Source organism: Haliaeetus albicilla, chromosome 24 (assembly GCF_947461875.1).
Source record: "Haliaeetus albicilla chromosome 24, bHalAlb1.1, whole genome shotgun sequence".
NCBI lineage: Eukaryota > Metazoa > Chordata > Aves > Accipitriformes > Accipitridae > Haliaeetus > Haliaeetus albicilla.
In genome coordinates, this window is record NC_091506.1 from 15,948,570 (window position 1) to 15,963,658 (window position 15,089).

General features: G+C 34.4%; 1 protein-coding gene across 7 annotated transcripts in view; it reads right to left on the reverse strand.

Moving 5' to 3' along the window:
• CACNA2D3 (calcium voltage-gated channel auxiliary subunit alpha2delta 3) overlaps positions 1 to 15,089 on the reverse strand; it is a 476,807-nt gene that overhangs the window by 137,244 nt on the left and 324,474 nt on the right. For 6 of the 7 annotated variants that reach the window (XR_011329699.1, XM_069812301.1, XM_069812303.1 and 3 more), the window contains one exon: positions 130 to 147. The exons of the other annotated variant lie outside the window; for it this stretch is intronic. Coding sequence is in view for 5 of the 6 variants with exons in the window: in XM_069812301.1 (XP_069668402.1) it covers positions 130 to 147 (18 nt within the window). In the remaining variant the exon portion in view is untranslated. The remainder of the gene's footprint in view (positions 1 to 129; positions 148 to 15,089) is intronic. 7 annotated transcript variants of the gene reach the window in all.

The following is a 15,089-nucleotide window of genomic DNA, read 5'->3' on the forward strand; positions in this document are numbered from 1 at the left end:
CTCACCTCCAGAGCCCCCGTCACGGTGAACTCTTTCACTGATCACTACCGTACCATGCTCACAACACCATGGAAACATGAAGGACTAGTGACTACTTTGAATGACTAAGATTTGATTAAAGTATTTTACCTTTTGAGCCTGAGGGAGCTGGAAAACAACAAAACAGAACAAGCCATCATTATACATTAAATTAATCTGAACAGCTACTTTAGCTGTTGTATTCAGAAAATCACAAACATAATATAAAACAAAGTATAAAGGAGAGAAACTAGAGAAACTATGTTTACATTGCCAGTTGATTCAACTTATTGAAAGCTTATTAACTTATTTTATTATTTGACAGCTTCTCTACTAAGTAACACAAAAGCACCATGCAATTTGTTAAATACCACAATACTGAGAGGGGCTGTTTTCTCATCAGATGTGGTATCACACTTGAAGTAGTTCCATCTTCCTATACACATATATAATTCAACATGAAGATAGTTTTAGTTTTAAAACATGTAAACCTACACTTATTATGAATGAAATTGACATTAAAAGCGGTTTATCATATTGAAGTAGAAGGTTGTATGCTCTATGACAGAGAAAAGAAAAACAAAATGGTAATAGAAAGTTATTGACTGCTTATGCAAACCTATTATCATATATGCATAATATACAATAATGTATGCATAGGACAATACATTTCTGTAGTGTAAACAAAAGTATGATTATATGTACATATATGCAAATAAAAGGTGTTTATGCATATATGCATATTTATATCACACAGGTGTTCTTAGATAAGATTAGCCATACCTAGTACCTAGCCATGCATAGTATTTACTATAAGCAACAACTCATGTAAAAAGGCACAGAGAGCAGGGAGTAGACTCCATTACATATAAAATACCTTATTTATCAGGAGGTGAAAAATGGGTTCTGTTTTCACTTTAGGAAGAAGAAAACCCATTGTAGGTAACAGAGAGGAACTCAGAAAAATAACCTATTACAGGCACAATACAGTTTTCCCTTTTTTTGAATTCTTCTCCTCTAACTTTCATACTCATAGAGAAATCCACTATACACAGCAATTTAGCCTTGTGCTAAATCCACCTTCTCAGAAAATTTCTTTTTCCAATACAAATTGTCTCTTTACAGGCATCAGCTGAACATAGAAACAGGCAGGTGAATCAATACCAAAAAGACCTTCAAGATCTCCAGTGAGCTTCTGACTGACCTTTTGTCCTTGCTCTGAATTAAAACAGATAGAAAATACAACTTCCATATAGTACTCTGCTAAAAGCTAATGTCCACATTAGTATAGGTCATGAAAGAGAATTGTCACGTGCTCACTAATTCACAAATACTGAAAGCAACCAGCCACAATTTCTCTGTTTTCACAATATAAAATGTAACAAAATCCATGGCAGGGAGAACTGCTGCAAGTAAAATCCTTTCATCCTAAAACCTGAATGATCCAATAGCAAAATACAAGCCATGGTCACATTAAAGTATGACTTATATGTGTTTCTTCAAAACCTGTTGTTTAAATAATTGATTATATAGAATGATATACAAGGGTTGCTGCAGAAATTGCAGATACCTGATGAACTGTAAATACATGAGCTAAATCCTGTATAAAAAGTTAGAGCATTACTTAGAGCAGTTTAAAGCTTTTCTGAATGTTTATCTACTTACTAGTCTTCAACTTGGTTAACTACTTTGATAAATGGAAGCTTTTTCTTTTTTTCATTCAAACAAAAGGAGAAAGTTGCAATACGAATTTTTTACTTTCTTATTGAAACACTGAAACTAGTTTTCCCTCTAACTGTTTGGGGTTTTTTTGTGGTTTGGGGTTTTGGTTGGTTTTTTTTTAATGCCACCTTCTTGCTAAATACATGTAAAAATTACAAGAACCCTTTCATTGGTATCTCAGATAAAGACAGGTGCAGTAAAGAATGACGTCCAAATTTCCACCTTTGGAATAAATACTAAATAACTCTACAGTTTGCCAAAGCCCACTACACATAGCAAACTCATATGTTTCCATAATGAGCTAATTTGTATGCCATATTCTACAAAATAGTACTTCAAGTACAGTCAAGGCATCAAAGGCAACATATGCAATGTTAGGTACAGAAGTATCATTGCAGAAATACTTCCTTCCAGATGATATTCAAACTAAATTAGAAAGCTTATAGCCCACATACAGTGGAGATAAGTTCAAGAAGGGGGGGGGGGGGGAACAGGGGAGAATATTAAAAACCTGAACATCTCAAAACACAAATGCATGCATACACACAATGCTCTACTGGGCCTTCAAATTTAAGTTGAATCCTTATACAAATATTAGTACTCTCCGATGTAATTTTTACTGTTTTCAGAACTTGAGTTTACTCCTATTTGAGCACATCCCTTCAGATACATATGGTTTGGTCAAGTTTTGCCATGTGAGGGAATTAGTCAGATGGAATCCAAGTGAGCATTTCCTATTAATAATTAGCACAGAAACTAGATGCTACATACTTTTGTATATGAAACTAACCCTATTGCTTTTACTGAGATTATTTTCAAAAGCACATTAATAAGACTTTACAAATCAGAGTTCTATATTACGTGTTGCTGAATTCAGTTTGTCAATCCCATCTATAGCCTTTTATAAAATCAAGACTATTTCCTTGCTTGGAAATATTAGTAGTCAAAGCTCTTCTTGATTAAGAATAAAAGGGTCAGCAGATGAGATTTACATCCCATTATGCCTTTTCCTCGGCTGGCATTCTTGTCACTTTTCACCGAAGTTTAAAAATCCAGGTTCACAGTCGTTTCCTTTAAAAAAAAAAAAAAAAAAAAAAAAAAAAAAGCCTGTCTTTGTTACAGCGAGACAAATCTTTATTCTGTTGCTGATTTGAAACTTGGCTGTTACAAGATCCTATATGTCAGCAATTCAGTATAATAATTGCTACAAATTCCTTTGAAATAAACTATGGAGGTTTGTCTGACATTACCCCTTCTGGGAGGCCATAGGAAACAAATAATTTTCCTAACAATAACAGTAATAGTCCTCTGGTCTGACCCTTTATTGCATAGTCTAAAAACTGCCTGTCTCTGTGTAAAACCCAGCGGGTACCTCTGATTCCCGTGGTTTGCTTTATACACTGCCAAGAGGCAGTTTCGCAGTAAACTACGTGATCTTTCCCTGGCCCTCAAAAAGCACTGCAGATCTTTCTATTCTACTCGCACCTATGGTAAACTATGCCATTTTGGTGTCTTTATCCAGCTCCAGCCATCCCAAAGTACCTCCTGTTCCTACTTGTTTTCTATTACTGCCTCTTCCTCCCTCTAATGATTGTCTCTGAAGAAGACACATAAGAGGGCATATATCTATTTTCCTTGCTCCTAGTTTAACATCTGGGTAATACACGTTTTGTTAAAATGACCGTGGCTGAGGTGCAGGGAGGCAGTCTGGCCATTTGCTGTCTCCTGGTTGTTGCAGGCTGGGTCAGGAGGAGCCCTTCGGAGGGAAGTGTAACCTTCCTCCGCACAGCTGCTGAGGAAGAAGAGGCTGTTGCAGTACAGCCAGGTATGGCAAGGACAGGAGCCTGCAGACCTATAAGCACCAGGGGAAACCTGAGAGGATTTTCTGATGTAGAAAAGCGGACTTCGGGATTTTGATGGAACTGTGTAAATTTTGCTGCAACCTACAAAAAACGGATAGGTTAAAAAGCTAGATTAGAGCATGGGGCATTGCAAGGACACAGTGAAGAAAAGGGAAGGGGATTTTCTTTCAAACTTTCTTTTAATCTATCTTTCCCAGAAAACCCAAATTTTCTTTACCAAACAAATTTTCTTATTCTACTTTGTATTGTAGAAAAATACCCTTCAAAGACTGCAAGCCCCTCAAGGTTCACAGTATGCTTGATTCCAGTAAGACACGTTGAGAATTCCACCTCTAAATTCAGGTCAACCTGGGGTCCTGTCACAAAATGTAACACAGAATAAATAACTGTAGGAGGTTTTCCAATACTGTTATTGCACTCGGTGTCATGCTTTCCGCATTTGCAAATAATCTAGTATTGTTTTGAGCCCTTCATGGAAATGTGTTTGGTATTATCAGAAAAGGAAAAATTATAGACACTACTAACGTGGTAAAACAAACCAAGACAGGCAAAGGAGTCCAGCATCAAGGATGTTGCACTACTTCTTGGATTGGATAACTGTGAGGTCAACGTGAATGAAACAAACAAAACCATAGATAGATCAGAAATACTGTCTCTAGACGCAAGAAGCATATGTTACAGGACCAGTAGTTCTGCTAAGTACTCCATGCCAGACCTCATAAAACTCTGTCTCCTTTCACCCTTAACAAAAGAAGTTCATAAAGACTGATTTTGTAAATGGCTCCATGATAATTCCAAAACAAAAAGGCTATACACTTCTAAAATATTTTATAGCCATTTCAAAAATGTATTCAAAACATATAGCTGTATGTCCTAGACTTCCAAGAAATCAAGTCTAGAATTCTTAAAGGAAAACAGACTAGTATTATAAAGTTATTGTTCTGTTGGATCAGAATTCAACCTTACATTTGTTTGAAGAATAGCAAAAAAAAAAATCTCCTGCAGGACTAAACTATACCCAACAGTTCCTTGTTACACCAATAACCTATGATTTCTATTATTAGAGAAATGAAAGTAATATAAAACACTGTGAAATTAACTTTCCATTTTCTATTATTCTAATGATTGCATGAAATTATCTTTGTCAAAAAATTATACTACTGCAGTGTATTTATGTTAAAGAATTCAAAAATAAATAACTTTATATTCACTGACCTCATTTCCACAGTTCTATTCTCCTGCCAAGCATTTAAATAAATGTTACTAGTCTCAGAAAAAGGCTAACAACCCAACTACTGCCTTGATTGTTCCATAATCAGATAGAATACAAATCAATAAAAAGTAAGTACAAACATGCCAGTAAATAATCAACAAGTATGAATACAGTTTTGATAGTACAGCCATTTCTGTAAATAGTTTCTGGGGTGGACCAAATTTAACATCTATGCATAGCTAAGTTTATGGTGGTTTGCAATGTTTAGATTCATCCTGTACACATCACATACTGACTCTGAATTTGGCACTGAATGTATGTATTAGAACTTTTACTTTTTGGAAATACACTTTCAGGAAAAATGTGAAATATTGCAGCAAGCATGTAGGTCCTGTACTTAAATCCACAGCAAGGAGGAAGACATCACACATGTCAGTGAAGCTCCTCAGAAAAGAATGAGGCAAAAAAAGAATAGAACACTTAGTGCATATCTGTGCCAGATACTCTATAATACAGGTTGTTAGTTTATGGCATCATAAAATATAATTAAATGTAGGGGTAGATAATGGTTTATTTGCATGTATAAAGAAATGCAAAGCATTTCATACATTGCTAGGCAGGCTTCCACGGCTTTTCCCCAAAATAGCAAAAACTTGGGAAAGACTAGAAAGAACATTCAAACTCTGGATTTCTAGCAGAAAATGTAAATTTTCTGCTTTAAAATCTACTTACTCAGTTGCTACAAGATACAGCATTTAAATATCACATTTTTTTGGCAATTTTTCTTTTACAATCTATGCACTTACTCTCCACTTCCTAGAACCATGTAAGTACTAGAGGCATGAGAAATAATTATATGCATACATGGAGAAAGAAATAAAATTCAGCCTCCTACTGGGATGTTCATGTTAAGATTTCAGTATAAATATCAAATGAGTGACATTAACCTGCAGCTTACGAGGCCAACATCTGTAAGGAAAATGCACTTGATTTTTCAAGGGATTCAATACCAAATCCTTCTTTGTTCACATAATCATTTTACTGTGCTACCACATATTTTGCAGTAACTACAGCATTTTAGTCAAGGATAGACTGTGCACTGCATGCAAAGTATACCAGTCAGAGGAAACGTAAATGTTGCTATGGAGAAGAGAGTCATAAAACAGAGAAGAAAACTACAATTCTAGTTCTCTCTTTAAAAAGAATTCTATAAAGATGACAGAAAGGAAAGAAGTTAGCTCTTGTGAAATATGCAAAAGAGAAAACACAGGAGCTGCAAAGGTCTGATGACTGAAATTAAGAAATAGCAGAGTACACTAAAAAACTACATATACGTTCCAAACATCTTTGTAATAAAATGTCTCCACCCTTTGAAGATTTTACACATTTTTCTAAAATATGTAATTTTTATTAATGCAAATGACTCAATAATTTCTAATGCACTGTCTAGCAGCCTTGTTTTTAAAATAAGAATAATTAACACACACACAAAAAAATCTAAATGTGCTCCACTTGTAGAATGGTTAATTAAGTCATCTCTGTCTGCATCTGCTCTCTGAACTTTGTGTTGAAGTTAACAGAAAAGAAATCCCTACTTGTAGGAATATTCTTACATTTTCACTGTAGGAGTGATTGACTAAACACTGGAGCAAACTGCCCAGAGAGTTTGTGGAGAAGTTCAAAACCCAGTTGGACACGGTCCTGGGCAACCTTACTCCAGCTAATCCTGCCTGAGCACAGGGTTGGACTAGATGATCTACAGGAGGTCCCTTCTGGACTAAGTTATTCTGTGAGTCTGTGACTGTGATTCTTTTCATTGCATAAACTAATTGTTCTCTTTTTCTCATGAATACAAAATATCGACTGGAAAGATTGTATTTAAATTACCCAGAGTGATTACTTTAAATGCAAAGTTCGTTTAGAAACTTTAGTCATAAATAATAATTTTTTTTTTAAGAATTATGCTGATTTTACAAATAAGCCACATGACTAAAGATCAAAGTATCAGAACTGATTCATGAAATCAGACACTCCATGAACATTATGTACACCATAAACAAAATTTTGGCCTCATGCATTCGTGTTTAAATGGAGTGAGTTCTATTTTCATTATTACATTAATAAAAAAAAATTTGTTAGTGCAAAATAGATGTCCATTGTTAGTTCTGTTTATATATGCAAACATATATTATGTATAAACATTAATATATTTAGATTTCCTAATAGAAATTATTGATATAACTATTCTCTCATCTGTTATATAGTAGATATTTCCTTCCTGATCAAAAACTGTACAAACATTCATGCATGGAATTGGAATATTTTTCTAAATAAAGATAACTCCAAATAACACTAATGGTTGTAAGACACACATCATGTAATACTAAGTGACACAATTTACATTAAAATCTGCATATTTAGGGTTTTTATCTCATACAGAAAACACTGAAAATAAGTTTCTAAAGATGGGATCATCAGTATTAGAGTGCTACCAATAGCAGAATAATTAAGAACAGTCTTTTCAAAGTTATGGCTATCTGATTGTTGGACTAGTAAGTTTTATGTTTTGAGGGTGACCTTCTTCAAGTTATAGAGACAACTAGTTCAATTGCACTTCAGCTGTGGACAACATGAACAAGAGAACTAAACGTGCATAATACATTTTCATTCCACCACAAAGTAATTTAATGCTGTGAGACTATAAGTAAATTTTCTCTGAAATTTGTTCTGTTGGGTTGTTCTATTGGGGAACACATAGACTCACCTTGCATAAAGTGGGATAATATTTTAGGGGCTGGTTGTTTTGACAGTCCTTGTTGTATCTCATGTAGGATCTGTGCATTGACTTCAAATTTCTGCAAGTTCCAACTCTCAAGTTTTTGCAAATATTCTGGGTTACAAACACACAAAGGGTCTAAAGCTAATTAATATATTCTGTAATATCGCTAAACATGAGCTCTACAATTGACTCTAAGAGGATGGATAAAATGATGAACACCAGCAGCAAAGAGCTATTCTTCAGAATGATTTTCTATGCTTACTTAAATCTGGTACCTTTGTTTTACTGGTTACCAACACTTGGACTGCATAGTTATTCTGGCACTGAATGACTTATTAGTAGGTTTGTTAAATTCATACAGTGCTTGAAATGTTCCCATTTCTGGGCAGAGCTTCAGAACTAATTGCTCGATCTAGAGGCACAGGTGCCTAAATGTTCCTGGCCCTGAAAATTATCAGAAGCTTTCAAACTGCTAGAATACAGATTATTATAAAATCTGAAGTTGTGATACAACTTAGATGACATGACTGGTGATAATTCCCGTATTTCCATTTATATATATTATTTAAATTTTAGTGAAATAGTAGGTTTGGGGTTTGTTTTGTTTTGCTTTAATCAATGTTAGTGGTCAGTCAGTCTGTCTCTTTATAATACCGGTACAGAAGTGAACGTAGCAATGCAAATCATTTGGAATTATTATTCTAACTTCTCTTGCTACTGAGAAAATGCATAGATGCGTCCAGACATGATGTTAAATTTCACTGACAATCATATTTCACACTGCATACTAAGTTAACCTGAAAATAATTAAAAGAAATTTATATCTTTATTATTGTGGTTTTGGGTTTTTGTTGTTTGGGTTTTGGTTTTTTTTACTGTTTTCTGGTATAGCAATCATATTATTTCAGAAAACCATTATGTATGCTTCTGCTGCCTCCAAAATTAGTTTATTTACACTGCACTTTGGGGGGTTTTTTGCTTGTTCGTTTTGAACTACTGTTTGGTTTTGCTTTCATATAAGTAATAGGGATGTAGTATGATTTTAATAAACTATAAGGCTTGTCTGTCTTGAATGTGTCCACTTTTCTTTTACCAGTCTAAGATCAAGATCAATTTAAACTTATACTATACCACCAGCTCAGAGTTTAGTATAAATCTGACAATGTGAGCTCACCCACAGTAAAGTATCTAATTTAGGTAAAAGATTGAAGATACAGGAAAGCAGTTTTTTAATATTTAAAATAAATTAACAAAATTAAAAGTATTCAGTATGCAGCTTATTTTATTGTGCATGCTTTTAGCATTAGTTGATTTGCTAAAGCACCACAGTTTAGAAAGCTCACAATTTAAATCACATCAATGTTTACAGAAAAGATGAAAAATCATTGAAATCCCTGGATACCAAAAAGGTGTAGGTAAGTGGATTAAGAACTGGATGTGGATTGTCAAATGATAACAGTTCTTTATCCCTTTTGTAGGACCAGAATTTTTTCAACTACCATTTATAAACAAATTTATCTTGAACATTTAAATAATAGCCCTTCAAAAAGCTTTTAGGCATACAAAGAGAATAACCAGGGAAGCCAGAACAGGGTGCAGAAGTGAACTAAGGCAGAAACTGAGAAAGAACTTCTGATCATACGTCTAAAGTCTGGTAAAAAAAATACCCTCTTACTACAGTGCACTTAACCATGTACTATTCAACCTTAAGGGCACTGAAGAGGTTTCACATTGTATAAGACAATAGTACAGTGTCCATTTTGTCTACATACACAACAGAACTGAAAACAATACACCTAAATTCTAGACAACAACCACTTTTTTCAGCCTTGCTCTTACTCATAATATCAAAAGGAAAAGAAATTTCTAAACCTGAGCATTACTACACATAATATGACATCCAACTTGTAAGACTCTGGTTCTCATCCATGTAAAATGGCATCAAATTATACTGTTAGGCTCTTTCTCCTTTTATACCCTTAATAATCTTTAGTATTTATTAGCATTGTACCACCTCTAGAAGAACAGATAGTGTCATTTTAATTATTACTAATGCTAATTATTTCTAAATGAGATATTTAGAAAGACTGTTAGGAAGCCGACAGATAATATCATAAGCATCCTTCCCAGAGAAATAGTTCTAGTAAGAGAAAAATAACTGCACTGTAGTGAAACAAGAGCTGAAAAAAAAAAAAATCATACTTGTATATCAAATAAAAAAAAAACCAGTAAAAAAGCTCTTTGTACTGTAAAGACTTGTTCTGAATTACCAGGAGAGGGAGAGAGGGAAGGGAGGAAGTGGAGGAAGGAAAAAAACAATCAACCTCAGAAGACAGGTGCATCTATACATACTCATTCATCTATTCATTTGTTCTCACATAAATGCCCTTTCACATTTGGAAAAAGGGCAAATTTCTTGACAGTTCTTCTAGAAATTAAAAATAATTTCTTAATCAGAAATCGTCTTAGGAGCTAGACACACATCCTCTTTCTCCCATGATAAAATCCACACTGGTCTCAAAGCAAGACCAAACAAGACCCTTACCCAATACCTATTAGAATCCATGAGAATCTTGCAATGAGTTCAGAGTGCTTTTGATCTTGCTCTATATTAAATCTTACTTGCTCTATATACCAATGTAAGACCAATATCTAAAGATAACCACTTTCTGAGGAGAGATGAAAGTGTATTTGACTTAATGAATGTGTAAAGCAAACAAGAATTTCTTCTAAAACTTCAATTTACTAGTTGTGTTTGTGATTTTTAGCATGTTACCATGATTGTATTAAATGGGATTGCACTTCTAGAACAGATTTGGTTTTCTATGGTCTATTCTGTAATCATCCAACATGCTCTAAAAAGGGAATTGCTGTAAGAACGTGTACAGTTGAATTATCCCAAACCACTCTCTTCATCTTTTTTCACAGAGTGCCATTTCTTCTGTCTGCCCAGAGCACTGCTCTGGCAGAAGAAGTGGAGGGTGTAGCAAGACTCTGCTTCCATTCCCTCTCCCTTACTCTCGCAATCAATCCACGCATTTTAGGGGTACAACTTAGAAATCTGAGAATCCTTTCTCCCTTGCTGTAGTTAGTATTCCCAACTTAATAGGAGTGAAGGAATCTACCATGATGAAAGTTTTTAGTACCTAGCTTTGAAAGTTTGTATTAAGCACAATTCATACCAGACATTCAGTTTAACCTTGTGGAATGTGCATTTAATAAGGGAGAAGACTCTTTTGCTGACATTTACTCTTTTACGTGTAAACAGCATCATTTCAAGATCAGTGCAGTTTGGACTGTGACCACAAAACATGCAATGGAGAAACAGATTGTAAATTACTTGATGTCTAGCAGTTTCCTGTAAAAGTAAACATTTTCTTATTTGCAGGGGACGCTATTTAGAGGTATGAAGGCAAAACTGATCTATTAAAAGGTTTATACATCGTTTTGTGTCAAGGACACGGGGTTAATAATAAAAAGATTTGTATTCTGTATAAAACCTGTCCTGACATCAATGGACTGACAGAACCTATTTACAATATTTAATTCAATATGATTTTGCTTTCCATTATCTTTATTTAAGTTTCTTGTTGTTTCAGTTGTTGATTTTTCACTTTATGATGAAAACAATGAATGTGTAATTGAAAAAGGAAAGCTTTGGCTAATAACCAGGACAAAGCAAGGCACTTGCAAAACTACTGTGGAAGGTTTAACACATAAACACGGGGGAAAAATAGGGAAAGTATGGATTGACTTCAAATGACTGAAGTTCAGCATGCAAGAACAAGACCAGAAGAATCAGACATAGGGAGAAAATCAGCACTGAGGATCTCATCACTAAGACAGTTACACACAATAAAAGTAACCTATCTGCTTTTGATAACAAGAGGACTAAACTGATCTTGTAAGAACATGAATCTGTGATACAAAAGATTCTAGGAATGTCAAAGCAAAGAAAAATGGAGCTGGGTTTGGGGGACGGGAAGTTGTAATTAACTGGACTTACTCTTTCTCTTTTTTACTTGCTTAGAAACAAGTCCTTCCAAAAGTATTTTGAAATCAACTAGTTGATTCTAGAAGTCTGATGCAAAGACTGGAACCAGTACAGCCTGTAAGTGCTGGAACCAATTACCTCTTAGAATTAAAATATTTAATGTTTTTATAGAGGGAACAATCTTTTGTGTTAGTTACCTAACAAATACATTCACAATAATTACTATATCTTTTTTTTTTTTTCCCCCATTTATCACTTCTGAATGAGAAAAACTCTTGTACACATTTTTTATTTAGCTAGCAGTAACCAATGGCCTAGAACTTCTCTGAATGGAGCAGTATGCTGGAGGGCATAATGAGATACATACCATACACTCATAAGATTATTTGAGCTGATAAACAATAGGGGATGCATTTTAAAGGGAGAAAGAAGGCACAAAAGCGTTAGCCCAATTTCATTTGCTGAGAAAAAGAAATCCACAGATATGATAATAGATCAAGGGCACTAGAAAGCAGCGGGAAAGGCAGCTTATGCACAACTACTAAATGAAAAGCTTCAAATACTTTTTCAAAGGGAATCATCTTTTCTCTTGTTTATCAATTTGCCTCTGAAAGGGCAAAACACCGATGAATCCATCTTAAGGCACATCTGCAAAAGTTCAGATGAAGCACGAATAAAAAGGAACAAACTGCGTGTGAAAATACTGCATAAAAGCTACAGTCAGAAGCCCAGGAATTGAGCTCAGATATGTACTCAGTAAATGTCCTGTTTTGCTTTGTGAGGGAAGGAGGCATACTCCCTAAACCCAGAAAACAAATCTCCATAAAAATTGTGTCCAGGCTTTGTATAAACATTTGAGAATGAAACGTCCAGTGTGTATTTTGGGAGTAAGTTAACAATATGCTAAAATACTATGCTCTAGTAGCAAGGTGGCCATCATGTGTCTCCAAATCAGAAACATGTGTGTTTCAGGTTTGCATGTACAAGCAAAGCAACTGATTTTACTAGCTAACAGAGATGTTCAAGGTCAGAGGGCAGTTATAAACACTATTTTTAAAATATATGATAAACCAAAGATTTTTTTTTTTTAAAAAGCTTAGAAAACACTCCATCATTTAACATTGTGAAATCTCCTAGTTGGATAGACTCCTAATCTAACAAATACATTCTTTCTATTTTCTATACTATTTTTATATCAGTTTGTGGGTAGGTTGGTACCACAGATCTGGCTAGTGCCACCATTATAAATGATAAAATGGTATAATCAACACTGCTTCTTGTTCATTAGCTCTGTTTGGAGGAACAGGTTCTGCCTTGATACCCTTCTAATAAGTATGTAGCTAATGTATCTCACCATTGTAGTTTTACACCAAGATTTTATAGCTACACTTTATCAGAAAAGCCATGGAGCATTTTATGGACCCATCACACTGCAAGTTGAATTCATAAAGATTCACTCACTCTGTAGACAGAGCTGCATTTCCCTTGCTTTTTCATTTTGGAAGAAGCTTGCTGTTGTTACTTTGCACAACTTGAAATTTCAAAGCTTCCTAAAAGCCAATTTGACCTGGTGGCCAATAGCTAAGACTCTGATTTATTGGAAGATCATGAATTTGAGAGCATTTCTAGATGCTCTAAGTTAATTTCAAATATGCAGTTTCTCATTATTTAATACAATGCTTGTGAAATCTAGTTCAAGGAATGGTTTTGGCCTGAGGCAATTTTTTTCATCACCTTCTGCTTTTTTCCCCTTATTATATTATCCAACAGGTCACGAAAATTTTACACCTACTTCACTCCTTCACTGTAAGGACTCACAAGAAAAGGTCTCGAAATTCCTTCAGGTATCTCAGAGCTAGAACTGTTTACAGACATTAAGGTCATTTTTAGGCATGCTACAACCTAAAATGTGATAAATCCCATTATCTTATAGTTGGCTACACAGCAAAAGTTTTGTGAACATAAAGAAATGGATTATTGCAAAATCAGCTTTCACTATATCTCCATTTTCTTAAACTGAACTGTAACACAAAAAGGACCAGTTGAAGGAGGGAAGAGAAATTAAACTTTTCTTTCCTATAAACGCAACTTGCTGTTCACTGTAACCCCTGAATTTTTGAGGCTTTAAGACTTTAATCCAAGAAAGAAAATGTTAGAATTGTTCCATCAGTCAACAGAAGTATAACCCAAGCCCCTTAAACTTGAGATTTAATACAATGAATCTGTCTTCTGTTTTACATCAGTGTAACTCCAGGTACATAAATGGAGATACTGCTGATTTACTGCACAGTAAATTAAAGAAGAAGAATAATCAACAAATGTAACCCGTATGGAATGCAAGCATATAGCTGACTTAGGTAGTTTACTTTTTTCTTTTTTTTTTTTTTTTTTGACAGTTTTCTGGAATAAACCTAGCAATATTGAAAACTGAGGCCTTTATTATTATACAGAGGTCATTGGCTGCAACAGAACAAAAAGACATTAGAAAGCTCTGTAAGGTGTACCGTTCCTTAGTATTACCATACTGTTTATAATGTGTATTCTCTTGCATTTATGTGCCACTAAATAAATACTATTATTAAAAAAAAAAAAATTTTAAAAAATCATGTTCCGCAAAAGAAGTCCTTAAATGTAATGGCTCTGTAAGGTCCTTAGTCAAGTGTCAACCCTTAGTATAGAATCCTTAGGGATTTTAATGGTTTACCTAGAACTAGGCAATGTAAACTAATATTTAGGGTGATTACATTTTCCTCCCAAAAAATCTGACATCAGTGCAGGTGAAATGGCTTTTATAAGTGTTTTCTCTGGAATTCGTAAGTGTTCTAAGCTTTCTCCTGCTAATACTGATGTTGCTGAAGATCATGCATTTACCAACTGGTTAGACCATCTTTCAACTAATCATTAAGGGAAATGCTTGCTTGGAAAGATCAGATCTGAAAAAATACAGTGGTGTGGACAAAGGTCGAATGCCTTGCTGTCAAGCAGCAAGAACATCAGGAGGAAATATCCTATTATTCCTTGCAGAATAAAGTGTATTTCTGAATAATTTCTCAAGAAATTACTAACTTCAAAGTAAATATTAGTCACTATGACTGTGATAAACATTAATGTTTATACTTTATTTTGTGTGTGATTGAGTTGTATGTGAAATCTCCTGATTATACAAAAAGGAGAGCTATAAATAACAACTTCTATATCTGCAGAACAATAGACAAAAGAGAAGATTATTTCGTTTTATTCTCTCTTCTTCTTTTCCTTTTTGCACTGAATTCTGCCACTGCAGCAATGCTTGAATGGCACCAATAATTTAATAAGTCTTTCTTATTATTCCAGGTTTTTAGTCCAGCAGTGCAGATAAAGTATATTTCATCTTCACTGCCCTCTTTCTTCCAGGAAGTCAAAGAATGACGTATATGAGATCAAAGGATAGAATTTAGTGCATTATACTAAATTAATTGCTAACATTATCATTTACACTAAAAGATCTGTTATGTGAAAACT